At 64.3% G+C, this 14,262-nt stretch overlaps 2 protein-coding genes across 2 annotated transcripts; both read right to left on the bottom strand.

Annotated features, from left to right (window-relative positions):
- Nucleotides 1-376: 376 nt before the first annotated feature.
- DOK4 (docking protein 4) lies at nt 377-5,294 on the bottom strand. The gene is made up of 9 exons (XM_063334005.1): nt 5,218-5,294; nt 4,477-4,688; nt 3,566-3,673; nt 2,938-3,052; nt 2,722-2,841; nt 2,429-2,618; nt 1,992-2,130; nt 1,781-1,904; nt 377-1,687 (listed from the first exon to the last, which is right to left on the bottom strand). The coding sequence occupies exons 2-9, from the start codon at nt 4,540-4,542 to the stop codon at nt 1,563-1,565; spliced, it is 987 nt and encodes a 328-aa protein (XP_063190075.1). The 5' UTR covers nt 4,543-4,688; nt 5,218-5,294; the 3' UTR covers nt 377-1,562.
- An 801-nt stretch (nt 5,295-6,095) lies between these two features.
- On the bottom strand, nt 6,096-13,163 carry CCDC102A (coiled-coil domain containing 102A). The gene is made up of 9 exons (XM_063334173.1): nt 13,067-13,163; nt 10,892-11,462; nt 9,407-9,609; nt 9,181-9,289; nt 8,835-8,951; nt 8,537-8,746; nt 8,098-8,268; nt 7,903-8,006; nt 6,096-6,915 (listed from the first exon to the last, which is right to left on the bottom strand). Exons 2-9 carry the CDS (start codon nt 11,420-11,422, stop codon nt 6,789-6,791), a joined length of 1,572 nt encoding a protein of 523 aa, XP_063190243.1. The 5' UTR covers nt 11,423-11,462; nt 13,067-13,163; the 3' UTR covers nt 6,096-6,788.
- Between the last annotated feature and the right edge of the window lie 1,099 nt (nt 13,164-14,262).

Below are 14,262 nucleotides of genomic sequence, written 5' to 3'. Positions count from 1 at the left end.
AGGCAGAACAAAGCTTTGAGCCAAGCATGCTGCCAGGAGCCTTAGGAAACCTCCCTCCATCAGCATTTTTCTCTCTGGCAGGCGCTACTCTTGCTTGCACTTCCCGAGCGCGTTTGGATGGAACAGACAAACAGGAAGGGTGGATAAGGGTTGTTTATTCATTGAGCAACTCCTTAAAAAAAACAAAAAACAAAACCCAAACTTTTTTGGTAATAAATGTTAAATCTTTTCCAGATGAGGTGTGTAGCCAGGAAAAGAGAGCAGGTTACACCTCTCACCCGGGGGAGGACGTGCTGCCAGGCGGTGTTGGGGTGCCCACGAGCCCCTCCGCACCCGGCCATGCTGCGGGGAGCAGCCCTTCTCCATCCCGCCGGTCCCCCCCAGCAGCTCCCCAGCCTCAGCCACAAGCTACACCAACCCAAGACACAGTATTTACAGACCACAGGTTCCCACGTCACGACACTCCCCCTCCCCAAAGCACGGACCTGGAGCTTCAAGGGCGGAAATAAAACCACTGACCACCCAACCCAGCCCGAAAGAAGACTCCAAAGAAACACCAAGGTTTGCACGGCAATAAAAAGATAGCCCTTCTAAAGGAGGTCAATAAATAGGAGAACTAGAAAAAAAATCCAATTGCTTTTGAGTTCAGCACATGAAGCCCAGCTCTTCCCTCGGGCGAGGGCTTTGGCCCGGCCGCACCGGTGGGCAAGGGGGGAGCGAAGACGGTGGGAATGCATGGAGGAATGCAGCGCTTCCCCCCGACAGCCCGGGCTTCTCCACCCAGGGACTCTTTATATCCACAGAGCTGCCCTTTGAGGGACAGATGCTACTGGCCAAAACTGGTCCCTGGGTTGCCCAGCACCAGATAATCTGGGGGGAAGAGGGGGGCACAGCCCAGGGAGTGGCTGCGGGTTGGAGGAGCGAAGCCGGGGAGGCTGCCGCCAGCCCACCCTCCCTGGAAGGAAAACCAGTTTCTCCTGAGACGTCTCAATTCTACAGCGAGTGTTTCAATAGCTTCGAGAAGTGCAAAAATCAGCTCAGGGGCGGCAGGGTGTCCCCAGGAGAACCCTGCTCTTCTTGGGGGTGGGGCGAGATGCTGGGACCCCGCACCTTCAGCCCACGCATCCTCCAGCGCCCCTCCGGCTCCGCAGCGGGGTGATGCTCCAGCCTTCCCCCTTGCAGAAAACACACCGAATTTCTTGACGCCCCCCTGCCCTTCCCCTCTTCTCCACCTCCCAGCTGGATCCCCAAGAGTCAAAAACCTCTGAGCATCCCCGCCTGAGAGCTCTTCAGCGGCCACGAAGTTTGCGTTCATGTGAGAAGGAAAAATCTTTTATGATACGGATATTCAATATATATTTCAAGTCAGTCGAGGCAGAGCCAGCTGTTGCCTCCTGTAACGCCAGGCCAAGGCGCGAGTCGGCGCCTGCTCCCCCAAGGTCTTCACACAGACAATGCCCCAGCTCGGTCTCCCGGGGGACTTGGAGGGGCAGCTGCCTGCGTCCTTGTCACCCCTCGGGGAAGAAAAAGGGGACCCCCGCCACAGTCCCCCCCCTGCCAGCTCACGGGGACGATGTGGGCTCCCTGCTTTCAGGCTTCTCGCTTTTGGAGGACTTTGGCTTCAGCAAGATGAACCTGTTGAGGAGGTCGGTGTCCGAGCTGGCCTGGGCGCCCGCGTACGCCTCCCCTGGGGACGAAGCAGAGGGTGGGCTTGTGCTGTGGGGAATGCCCCGGGGACTGGAGGAGCGGTGGCTCCTCAGTGGGGGACGGGGACACTCACCGGCGTAGCTGGAGGACTCGGCCATGTTCTGGGAGCCAGTGATGTGATGCCAGTAGGCGCTGCGGGGCAGCATGGTGGTGGGGGTGCAGGGGTAGGAGAAGTGCTCGGTACCCTTGTTCAGAAGCTGCGGAGGACGAGAAGGGGGTGAGGGTGACATGGGGCACCCCGAGCCACCCCCCAGCTTGTGTCCCTGGAGCGAGCTGGAGCTCACCCTGACGTTCTTCTCCATCTCCAGCAGGACCCTCTTGTGCTGCTCGGCGATGGCCAATGTGGCGCTGTGCACGCGCTGGTAGATCTGCTCGCCCTCCTGCGTCTGGAAGGTGTAGAGACCTTCCCCCGCGTCACACATCCTGCAGGGACAGGGCACAGAGTGTCACCGGGGTCCCCAAGCTGAGGGATGGTAAAAAAATCCTCCCCGCCTGCAAGGTGGCAACTGGCCCAGCTTCCCACACTTGAAGTGCTGTCCCCATGTCCCCTCCACGGTGCTGAGCAGGCAGCACCAGCCCCAAACCTCCCCTTCCGTGGGGCACCCCGTGCAGGCTCATGGCCATCACCCCAGTGTCATGCCTGCCCGGGGGGTGATGGCAGCAGTGCCACCTCCCAGTGCACCCAAGGGTGGTCCCTGTCCCAGCGAGGGTGACATCTCACCGTCCGGCCTCGAAGGTGAAGCGGGTGGCATCGCGCCCGTAGCGGCGCAGGGAGCAGAGGGGCCAGGAGACCAGCTTCACCCGGGGGTTGTGCGTGTCCCAGAGGTAGATGTTTTCGTGGGTGATCTGCAGCTTGCACTCGCCGTAAATGTCCAGGTTGGGGCAGGGGAGGAGGAACACGTTGAACCGGTCTGGAGAAGTGGGGGGGAAATTAAAAAAAAAATTCGGGGGGGGTGGGGGGGTGTGCGCGTAGCAAGGCTGAGCCCCGAGCGAGCGCCCCGCCGCCACGCTCACCCGTCTGCTCGCACTGCACGCCGGGCGCCAGCAGGTCGGGCTCCCCCAGGCTGATGTCGTTCAGGCGGGTGCCCAGGCACTCCACCGACAGCGTCTTGTACCACTCCTCCGCCTCCAGCTCTGCAACGCACCACAACAGCCCCTGGGCGACCCTGGCCAAACTGGGGGGCCCCACCCGGCACCCCTCAGCCCGGCCCCCCAGGCGCTGCCCCATACCCGAATCGCAGGTGAAGGTCCGGGCAGAGTCGTCAGTGAAAACGATGGCCACGGCCTGTCTCTTGGTCTCCTTGGGCAGCCGGGTGATGCACTTGACGTTGCTGATCTCAGTCACCTGTGAGGAGGTGGTGGTGGCGGGGGGTGGGGGGGGGATGTCACTGCACCCAGCCCCCAGCTGCGGCACCTAGACCTGGCTGCCGCGGCACCCAGAGCTGGGCTGCTGCACCCAGACCCCGGCCCCTGCTGCTGCACCCAGACCCCAGCTGCTGCACCCAGACCCCAGCTGCTGCAAGACCCCCACACCCCTGCTGCTCCCAGACCTGGCCACTGCCGCACCCAAACCCCGACCCCGCAGCACCCCAACATTGGGCACCGCCGTCTCCAGACCCCACCAGTCCCCTGCTGCGCCCCTAACCCGGCCACCATGGCACCCACATCTTCTCCCCTGCTGCACCCAAACCTGGCCCCTGTGGCGCCCAGAGCTGGCTGCACCCACCACGATGTGCCGGGCGACAGCCACCCAGCTCCGGACCGGTAAGTTGAGGCACGGAGGCACCCGCTCCGGCATGGGGCTCTGCTAGCGTGCAGCACCCCAGCAAACACACACACCCCCCCTGCACCCCCTCACCTTGGGGCACCCACGCAGGCATGCCGACTTCTCATCCGGGTACTTCTCCAGGCGCTGGGGCCCTTTGCTGGAGGATTTCCGGAAGACCAGCCAGCACCGCCGGTAGATCTGCCGGACACAGCAGGTGGTGGTCCCCGTCCCCACCATGTCCCCATCCCCTTCCCCAGGACCCCCCCCGGCCCTGCCGATGCCCCGCTGCTGGGGGCAGGAGGGGATGCTGGGGACTGGGACAACCCCGGGGCTGCCATCATCCCTCCGCCCCACCGACGCTAATTACAGAGCTTAATTAACGAAGAGGGAGGGCAAGGCTCCCAAGGGGACCCCCATCCCGGAATCTCCCCGTATTTCTCCCGCAGCCCCTGCCTCCAGGGGTGGCGGGGCCACCGGTCCCCAAGCGCGTCCGTCCCCCCCCCAAGCCCGCTCCCTCTTTGTTCTCCCTAATTAGCGTGAAATTACCCAGCATGCTCGTTGCTGCCGGCTCCGAGCCGAAGAAGGCGGGCGACCAAAACCCCTGACCCCTCCACCCCCACCCACGGGCCCATGGGTGCTGCACTCCAGCACTCCCCTAATTTGTACCCAGAAGCCGTCCCCCCCCCCCCCCCCCCCACCAGCGTGGGGCATCCCCCCCGTGCCAAAACTGGGTGTGGAGGGAAACTGAGGCACGGGGGGTCGGGAGGGGAGGGGGGCACCCGGTGCAGGATCCGTCCCCCTGGGGCTGCTGGATGATTTGGGTACCAACAAGTGGTCTGCGGCCCCCCCCCCCCGCCCTCCCGGCATCGCTGCAGCCCCCAAAATGCTGCTTATTCAACCCCAAACCAAGGGGCGCTCGTTGCCTGAGAGGCGACCGGAGCCCCAGATCCACGGGTGACACCCTCCCCCCCCAATTCCAAAAGACACCCCCCCACACTCACCCCCAGCTTCTTGCTCTTCATCCTCACGTAGCCTTGCTTGATGATGTCGTTAAAATTCGTCGCCATGGTGATGGCCCGATGGGGTGGGGGATATTTTGGGAGGGGGGGGGGCCCACCTTCACCTTCGCCCCCCCCTCTCCATCCTCTTCCTCCCTACTCCCCCTTGCCTCACCGCCGGCCCAGCTTGGTGCTAGCGGCGTCCCCCATCCTGGCTGGAAAAGAGAAATGACAGATCGACAGGTGACATCCTCCTCCTCCTCCTCCTCTACCTCCTCCCTTCGCTGCCTGAACCATCCGAGTGGAACAGTCCGGCATTAACCCCTGCCAGGCCGGCACGCACTGGTGTTCCCCCCCCCCCCCAATCTGTGTCCCAGGGGACACCCATGCTGGACCTCACCCACGGGGCTCCATCACCTCTCGCCCTGCCCCTCCTTCCTCCCGGCCTGCCCGCCTGGGCAGCAATATGGCCCCGGCCGCTGGCCATCACTAGGCTTCAGTGTTAACGTCCTCCTGCCCGCCCAGGCCAGCTCGGCCATGGGGCGTTTCGGCCCCGGGTGCCAAAGGCTCCCAACATCACCAGCTCCCGACTCCTGTCCGGGTGCCACCGGGATGGCTTGTCACCCCCCGGCTGGGCTCCCCTGACACTTGTCACCCCGAACCTCGGCCAAGCCCCGTCCTGTATCACCCCCGCCCCACACAGCCTGTCCCCCGCCATGTGTCGTCCCCCCCCAGCAGCCTTACCCTGCCGCCGCTCCGGCGTCCGGCTCCGCGTCGCTGCGAGCCCTGGAGCCGCGCGGCCCCGCCCGCCCCGGCCCCGCCCCGACCACGCCCCTCCAGGCCCTGCCCCCGTCCCCACCGCCACCCTGGGCTGCTCCTCCGTCCCTCCGGGCCCGGCCTCACCCGGCCCAGCCCAGCCAGAGCCACAACCGGCCGCCCTGGAAGAGGCTTCTTGCCTGCACATCGTTAGGCTTCGGAGTGAACGCCCCGCGGCGCCCTCTCACCGAGCTGCTGTCCCGGGCTGCCCCTCGGCTCACAGAGACATCTTGACCCTCTCCCCACTTCTGTGTCCCCCAAAACTCTGCTTTTCAGGGCCCCCACTGAAGCCAGGCACCTCCACCCCCTGCAGCCTCATTTGCTGGGCCATAAAAAAAAAGAATAATTGCTGGGAATAAAAGGGCATTAAAAAAAAAAACATGAGCAGCAAAGAGACCTGCTTTTAGCCAATCAATTAAAAGGCAGAGCAAGGCGATTAGCTCACTGAAATATTAATTTTTAATAAGGTTGTGTCTGAGCTCCTCCAAGCCTCACAAGGCCCCGCTCTGTGGGGGCTGGGCTGCAGGGGTCGGCACCCGCAGGTAAGCACCCCTGCACCTCCCCAAGATGAGCAGCCCAGGTTGAGCACCCTTGAGCCCATGGGTGAGCATCCTGCACCCACAGGTGAGCACCTCTGCACCCACAGGTGAGCACCCTTGAACCCACGGGTGAGCGTCCTGCACCCACGGGTGAGCACCTCTGCACTTCCCCAGGATTAGCACCCTGCACCCATGGGTGAGCACCTCTGCACCCACGTGAGCACCTCTGCACTTCCCCAGGATGAGCATCCTGCACCTCTGCCTGCGTGCCGCAGCCCCGCAGACGCAGCCACCTCAACAGCCACGGGCATCACCAGCCGCCCAGCACCCCCTGGCTTCTCGCTTCGCAGGCCTGGGGACACCTTTGCCCAGGAGCCGGGCTGGTCCCCAGGCGTGGGGGGCAGCCGTGGCAGCGGGGTGCCGCCAGCAGCCACACATCCAGCCCTGCGCCCAGCTTGCAGAGAAAGGCTGTGTCTACCTCATGCTGGTCCCCACCTTGTCCCCTTCATCCTTGCTCCCGCGTGGGGACAGAGCAGCAGCTCAAGCCATCGCCAGAGCCTGGGCCCCTCTGGGCTCTGTATTTATAATAAAAAAAATCATATACAAATACATACATATATATAATATATATATATAAAAAGTGGGCAGGAGAGCGTGGCTGGCGGCAGGGCTTGGTGCCCCTCTCCATCCTGTGCTTCCTCCTCCTGGGCTGCTCAGGTCATGGTGCTTTGGTGACCACATCTGTGTCCCAGGAGATGCTGGTGGCCAAGAGGCATCGGATACTGTCCGAGAGGCAGCGGGCTTGGAGCATCCCCGGGCAAATTCCTTCCTGCTGCTCTGTGACTCCGTTTGCTCATCAATACATGGGTCACTGCACAGCCAGGCACCACGGTGACAGGCACTTGTGGGCAGAGGACCACCATGGGATGTCCCTGCGGTGGTGGCACCTGGCCCTGGGCTCTAGGGCACCTGGATCTGCAGGTCCTCGTCCTCGTCGGGGTCACTGGTGACGTCCCCAGTGTCATCGGGGCCAAAGCGGGTGCTGCGCATCTTGCCGAAAAGCGGGGTGCTCTGCTGCCGCCGCAGCCTGCCGAGGGAGAGCTGTTGGGGTGGGGGGCGGCAGGGTGCAGCCCTGGGGGGATGCCAAAGCCGAGCTCGTCGCCCCGCACCCCTACAACACGGCTGTACCCCGGCGCGACCCCATTTCTGTGGCTCCCACTAAGCTCTTGGGTGCAGGATCAGGCCCCCCAGCCTGGTGCTGACCCGCTGGCGGGGGCCGGGGAGCCCCAGGTGACACTGGGCACAAGTGAGGCACCGGCTGAAACCTTCCGGGGTCAGACACCGCCACAGTGGGTGTCTCGGACCCCGCTGAGTGCACGGACAAGAGTCCCCATTCCCAGGAGCCTGTGGTGGTTTTAGCTCCTCACGTTAAAATCCCTCCATGAAAAATTATGAAGCAAATTTGAAATCAAAAAACCCAGGATCCGGTTGGATCTGACCAGTTTGCGGTGTTTTACTGGAAAGAATGAATTATTTAAGGACGAGCACACGGGGAGGCTGGAGGCAGGGGTGGGGGGAAGACGAAGCCTCCATTATTCCTCCATGATTTAATGAATATGTCCCAATAAAATAAAGGAAGATTATAAAAACAACCCCCCCAGCGCCTCCCGGAGATGCGGCATCGATCTCTCATGGCCATTTCAGCTCTTTACGGCTGGAGAGGCGAAGCGAGGCCAAGGAAAGTTTTTAAGGGCAATAAAACCCGCCTCCAGCCTCCCCGAACCGTGGGACTCTCAGAACCTGCCCTGGCCCTGGGTGAAACTGGGCTGTACTGGTCTGTGGGCAGCCTTGTGCTGGGTTAACTGGGAGGTGAATGCCACCCACCTTGCAGCGGGGCGAAGGCTGCCCCGAGGATGGCTGCGCACCCTCCAAGGATGTCGGAGGCACTTTGGCCACGCTTAGCCCAGGGTTCAACCATGGAGGTGCTGGTTGAGGGACGGTGGCAAGGAGAACGTCATCCCACCCTCGGGTCCTTGCTGGTCCCCACTGTGGTCCCCCCATGTCCTTCACTCACCGGGACTGCAGATGCTCCAGCTGCACCTGGAAGCTCTCGCTCTGCTCCGTCTGCTCGTCCAGCGACCGCTGCAGCTTCCGTGTCTGGTTGTGGGCCTCATCCAGCTGCAGGATGGGATGGGATGGGGCTGTTGGCAGCTGCAGAGGGAACAGAGCCGCCCACCCCGACCCTCTCCACCAGCACAAGCTTCCCCACCTCGTCCTCGGCTTGGGCCAGCTCCTTCTTCAGCTCCTCCACCCTCAGGCGCAGCTTCTTCACCTCACCCTCGTGCTGCTCCACACGGCGGTTGGCATGGGCCAGCTCGGCCATCTTCTCCTGGTACTGCTTCTTCAGCTTGGCATGGATGTGCTTCAGGTCAGCCAGCTCCTGCGGTGGGCACAGGGTGGGGGGATGAGTGGGTGAGAGCCACCCCGACTGCCGCGTGTCCCCTTCGCCCTCCCCAGGGACCTCTCCCACCACCCTACCCCATGACGGAGGAGCTGATGGAGCAAGAACAGGGTCACCACCATCCCCTAGATGAAGGGTGGTGGCAGAGTTTGGGCTAGAGGAGGTCCTGGGGGAAGCTGAGCCATCGCCGAAGTGACAGGGTCACCCATGGAGGGGGTGGCAGGGGACAGAACCACCCCCATGGCACCTTGTTCTTCTCAAAGAGCTCAGCCTGGATGGTTTTGAGGTCGGTGTCCAGGGCGCTGGCCGTCTGCCGCCGCTTACGAGCCAACACTTCCTCCAGGTCCTCGATCTGCGCCCGCAGCTTCTTGTTCTCCCGCTCCAGGTTGAGCTTCTCCGTCTCCAGCCGCTCCCGCCGGCCCCACTCGGCTGCATTCTCCGCCTGCAGCCGCTCCATCTGGGATGGGGACATGAGGTGGCCAGGGGGGCAGTGGGGACCCCCCTTCACCACTCCCTTTGCCCCCTGCACTGGGGCTCGGCCTCACCTCCGCACGCAGCTCGGCCAGCTTCTTGTCCATACTGGAGCGAGCGCCCAGCTCGTCCTCCAGGTCCTCGGAGATGCGCCCCAGCTCGTCCTGGTGGATCTCCTTCAGGATGTTGAGCTGCAGGGGGGACACACAGCACCCAAGGAGGTCAGCGAGCAGCCACCCTGCATCACCTGAGCCCTGCCCACGCCCAACCTTTGTGGACAGACCAACTGGCTTAATATCACTAATTAAGACCCTTAATGAGCACCCTGGAGTTGCGGGGGTGTCTGTGGGTCACCATGTCCACCCGCCAGGGGAAGGATCACCCCCCGGCTCACCCCTGGTCCCCAGACACCTCGCTCACCTGCTTCATCACCTCCTGCTTGTTCTTGTTGAGCTCCTCATACTTGATCTTCCACTGGCTGAGCTCGCCCTCCAGCTTCTCGATGCTCTTGCTGAGCGCCAGCTTGTCCCTGGGGAGAAGCAACGCTGGTGACAGCCGGCAGGACCCCATGGGGACGTCCCATCCTGGCAAGGACTGGGGCTGGGCTGGGCTGGCACCCCGCGAGGATGACACCCCGAGCACTCACTCCCGCTCCTTGAGCAGCACTTTTTGGGACTCATCCAGCCTCAGCTTCAGGGCGGTGACTTTGGTGGCATCCTCCTCCATGACGCTGACGTCCTCCCAGAGCAGGCGGCTCCGTTCCTGGCGGGTGAAGGAGGCCCGGGGGCCCCGCTGCTCCCAGCTCTCGTCCTGCTTGCTCGTCAAGATGTTTTCCATCAGCTCCAGCTCCTGCGGCGCCGTGGGTGGGCCCGGCGCAGGGGACAGGGAATCACTCATGGGTGAGGGGACAGCCCTGGCTTCCCACCCACTACCCAGCCTTCACCCCATAACCAAGAACATCCCACCCTCCGGTCCCCAGGGACCCCCTAAGGCTGATGGAAAGGGTCCCATCTTCCCAGGGGAGCTTCCATGCACCACTGGGCTCTGCTGCCAGCTCCCTGCCTCACTGGAAATTTGGGATGAGATAATACGGATTTACTACAGCGACCTGGTCACGACTGCAACGTGGGCAATCTTCTACTGGGCTCCACGAGCACACAGTAAATGAGCTGCAAGGGGTTTTCTGGGGACGGGACACCTCCGGGGGACCAAGCGGGAGCCTGCAGGAGATGCTCAGATGAGGCTCATATTTGCCACTTGGTGGCCATGCCGTCGGGCGGACTGAACTGGCACAGCGTGTCATCCTGAACGGTGACTTCTGCGTCGTGATGGCAGCAGAGAGGTAATGGCTGGAGGAGCTGGAAGCATCCCTGGGGTGGCTCTGCTGTATCCTCCTTCCTCTTCCTCCTCCTCCTCCTCCCTTTAGCACAGACCTCTGCCAGAAGCCCGCGTGGACACCCTGGTATTCGAGCCATCGCTGGGAGATGCCACCGGCACTGCCGCAGCCACTGTCCCCAGCACCAGCGCACTGACTTTTGTCTAATGCCTCCCAAGGGAAAGGCCCAAGAAAAGGACCAGAGCCAGTGCTGAGGTGACCTTGCTGCACAGGGCTCTGGGGGTCCTGGACCCCAACACGGTGCTCCGAGAGGGGTCTGACCCCCAAGGCTGCTCCAAGGGGTCTGTCTGGCCCCATCACACGGCTCTCAGAGGGGGCTGCCCCCCACCATGCTGCCCTGAGAGGGGTCTGAGCCCACGACGATGCTCTGAGAGGAGTCTGACCCCATCACCCTGCTCTGAGGGGGGGGGGTCTAAGCCCAAAATGTTCCTCCAAGAACAGTCTGACCCCCCCCAACATTGCTCCAAGAGGGGTCTGACCCTGTGACACTGCCCCTCAGAGGGGTCCAAACCCACCGTCTTCCTGAAGGAGGGTCTGACTCCCCATCACACCGCTCCAAGAGGGGTCTGAGCCCAAAATGTAACTCCAAGAAGGGTCCAAACCCCCTGCCCCAACGCGGCTCTGAAGGGTCTGGCCCCCCCATGCAGCTCCAAGAAGGGTCTGCCCCCCCTGCTGCCCACCCCGCAGCCCACCAGCAGGCCTCCTCACCCCGGACACCCCCCCCTTCACCCTCACCTTAGCTTTTTGGGGTGCCTCACCCCCCACATCCCGCACAGGCTCCTCCCGCTCGGGGTCAGCTTCTCCCTTGTCCCCATCGGCGTTGGGCGGGCTGCCGGTGCCGGGCCGGCCGTGGAGGCGTTGGGGCGGGCGCGCGGGTGGCGGGCGCTCCTCGGGCCGGTCGCGGCGCAGGCCAGCCAGCTCCTTGGTGAGGGCCTCCAGGCGATGCCGCAGCTGCCGCACCTCCTCGCGGGCCCGGTTGCGCTCAGCCCGCACCTTGCTCCATTTCTCCCGCCAGTTGGCCGTGCAGTCCGACCACCATCGCATCGTCTTCTCCATCTGCGCCGCCCGCGCCCGCGCCTCCTCCAGCTCCCGCAGCCGCAGCTCCTCCCGCCCTTCCCAGTCCCCTTCCAGCAATGCCGGTGGGGGGCCGGGCGAAGGCGTCCCGCTCGGGGGTGACGGGGAGGGCTCAGGGGCCAGGAGGGCCAACAGCGAGCCCCCCGGCAGCGGGGGGGAGCCGGCCAGGCGCGAGGCCCCGCTTTGGCTCATGACGGGTCTCCCCTAGGGCATGGCCATCACCGTCAGGGACCTGCGGCAGAGAGGAGCGGTCAGGGGGTCCCGGGGGCTGCGGGAGGCGGCTGGAGGGAAGAGGGGGCACAGCTCCTGGTTTTGGGGGCAGCACACTGAGCGATGAGGTCCCAGAATGGACCCTGGTCGTGTCCCTAATGATGACCCCAGCAAAGTCCCCAGTGACGACCCCAGCAAGGAGCCAAGTGATGGCCCCAGCCAGGTCCCCAGCGAGGTCCCTGTCAGGGTCCCCACCGAGGATCCCAGCGAAGTCCCTGGCGATGGCCCCCGCAGGGTCCCCACTGAGGAGCCCTGTGAGGTCCCTGCTGATGGCCCCAGCAGGGCCTCCAGGGAAGACCCCAGTGAGGTCACCAGCAAAGACCGCGACCCACTGCCCAGCCACCAGCACCTTGTCCCCGTTTGGCACTGCAGCCAGCACCAGCCTGGCCCAGGGCACCCCTTGCCAGCACACTGGAAGCAACGTCTACATGTCATCCAGATGACGTCATCCACATGAGGTCATACAGATGACATCATCTGCAGGCCTCCAAGACCATCCACAGTGCTGTGGCGCGGAGGATCTGGCTGCACCCCGACAGCTCCAGCGAGGGTTAAAGCCTGGATCTGGCACCATTGAGGCAGGAACTGCTCCGGAAGGCTGGACCGGCCACTGCGGAAGGCTGGACCGGCCACGGCAGCAGGATGCGTGCCGAGGCAGCTGGACGTGCTCTCCGGTGAGGCTGCAACAAAGGGCTGGTGCCGGCTGCCTACGTCCCAGCACGGACCCCACATCCCAGCTGGGCCAGGCGGATAAACCGCCCCAGGAAACCTTAATGGGAGGCTGCTGCGCGCCCTAATGGGATAAGTACAGAGTCCGGCCGCGGCCAGCCCGCAGCCTCCCCCGGCAGGTTCTCGGGACGGTGCAGCCGGGACCCGCGGCCAAATCCAGCCAGGCTGTGAGAGCCGGTGCCGGGAGCCGCGGGATTGCTGATAGCAATTATGTGCTCTGCGCGGGGGATGGTGGTGGTGGTGGGGAGTGATTTCTCTGATGATATTTGCTGAAATGGTGGAAGTTTGGGTAAAACTCAGAAGGGAGCCCTGGCCTGTGCTCCCCCCACTGCTTGCGTGGGCTGCTGCCCCGGGCAAGAAACCCAGGCCCCGGCCCTGGCTGATGCCCGGCTGCCGCGCAGCGCCCACGGGAGCGCGCGCCCCCCCTGCAGCGCCCACGGGGAGCGCGCGTGGATCACCGGCGCCCCCCCCCCGCCCCGCGGTTACCCCGCGCACCGTCCGAGCTCCCGGCGGGGGGGCGGAACCGCCCGCCCCCCGCGCCTCCCCATTGGCCGCAAGCGCTGCCACTCCGCCGCCGGCGGTGACGCGCCCCGGCCAGCGGGAGCCGCCGCATTCCTCCGCGCCCGCCCCGGCTCGGTCCGGCCGGTACCGCCCGCCTCGGCTCGGCCCGGCTCGGCCCGGCTCGGCCCGGCTCGGCCCGGTACCGCTGTACGGCCCGGCCCGCCGCCGCCGCCGCCGCCCCCCCCCCCCCCAACCCCTCGCTAAAGTTTCCCGCAAGTTTCCCGTCGCGCCGGTGCCGCCTCCCGCCCGCCGTCCCGGCCCTCCCCGCTCCCTCACCGGTGTCGGCGCGGCGGCGGTACGAGCAGCCCGCGCGGGCCGGGGCGCTGCCGGCCGAGTCTCCTCCTCCTCCCCCTCCTCCTCCCCCCGCCGCTCCCGCCCCCCGCCCGCGCCCGGGGGGGGTGGGGGGGGGACGGTCCCGCCGCCACCGCCCAGCCCCGCGGCCGCGGGTGCGGGTCCTGCCCCCGTGGGGGCGTCCGTGGCGGGTGGGAGAGAGAACGGGGGGGGGGGGGCGGTGTGTGCGGTGCTTGCACGCGTGGGATTGCAGGCTCGTGGGGGCTTTGCACGCGGGTTTTTCCTAATCTCCATCCTAAACCTCCCCTGGCGCAACTTGAGGCCGTTTCCTCTTGTCCCATCGCCTGTTCCCTGGGAGAAGAGACCGACCCCCCCTGGCTGCACCCTCCTTTCAGGGAGTTGCAGAGAGCGAGAAGGTCTCCCCTCAGCCTCCTTTTCTCCAGGCTGAACACCCCCAGCTCTCTCAGCCGCTCCTCATGAGACTTGTGCTCCAGACCCCTCACCAGCTCCGTTGCCCCTCTCTGGACATGCTCCAGCCCCTCAGTGCCTTCCCTGTAGCTGCTGTGTCTGCAGTGCCGGGGGCCCGCGTTCAGCTGCCGAGGGCAGGCCTGACCCTTCTTCCCTGTGGCTCCGGCTGCTCCTGCAAGGATTGGCATCGCTCCGCTCCAAATCTGTGAGTTGAAGGCTGGGGCTTGGGAGGGGTGACATCCCCACCCAAGGGTCCCCATGGGTGAGTGGGTCCCGAATGGCCACGCAAGCACTGTCCCTGTATCCCTGCGCATCCCGGGGCTGGCTCCGTCCTGCTCCCAACCAAGCAGCAAAGCCCCAAACCACCATTTCCCCCCAATATTCTTCCCTTTGCTGGATGCTCTGCAGCTAAAAACTTGGGAAATACAAGTGGCCCAGAGGATTTGTTTCCCACGGGATGTAGAAATGATGCCATGGGATGCCAACACCCTTTTCTCCCCCAGCATCAAGCAAAGCAGGGAAAAATAAATCAAATTAAAGCAAAACTGTAAATGCCTGTGCATGTTCTTTCCAAGCCCAGTATTTTTCCACTGGAAACAACCCCAAAAAGCTGGAGGCGGGCAATGCTCTGCTTTCCTACGCCCCTATCCCTGCATTTTGTGCTGGGGAAGCCCGAACCGGCAGCTCCACTTGCAGCCGGTAAAGTGATTTTG

This window comes from Chroicocephalus ridibundus, chromosome 4 (genome assembly GCF_963924245.1).
Source record: "Chroicocephalus ridibundus chromosome 4, bChrRid1.1, whole genome shotgun sequence".
In the NCBI taxonomy this organism is placed as follows: Eukaryota; Metazoa; Chordata; class Aves; order Charadriiformes; family Laridae; genus Chroicocephalus; species Chroicocephalus ridibundus.
The sequence above is the reverse complement of the archived record's forward strand: the minus strand, read 5'-3'. Positions and strand labels throughout refer to the sequence as shown.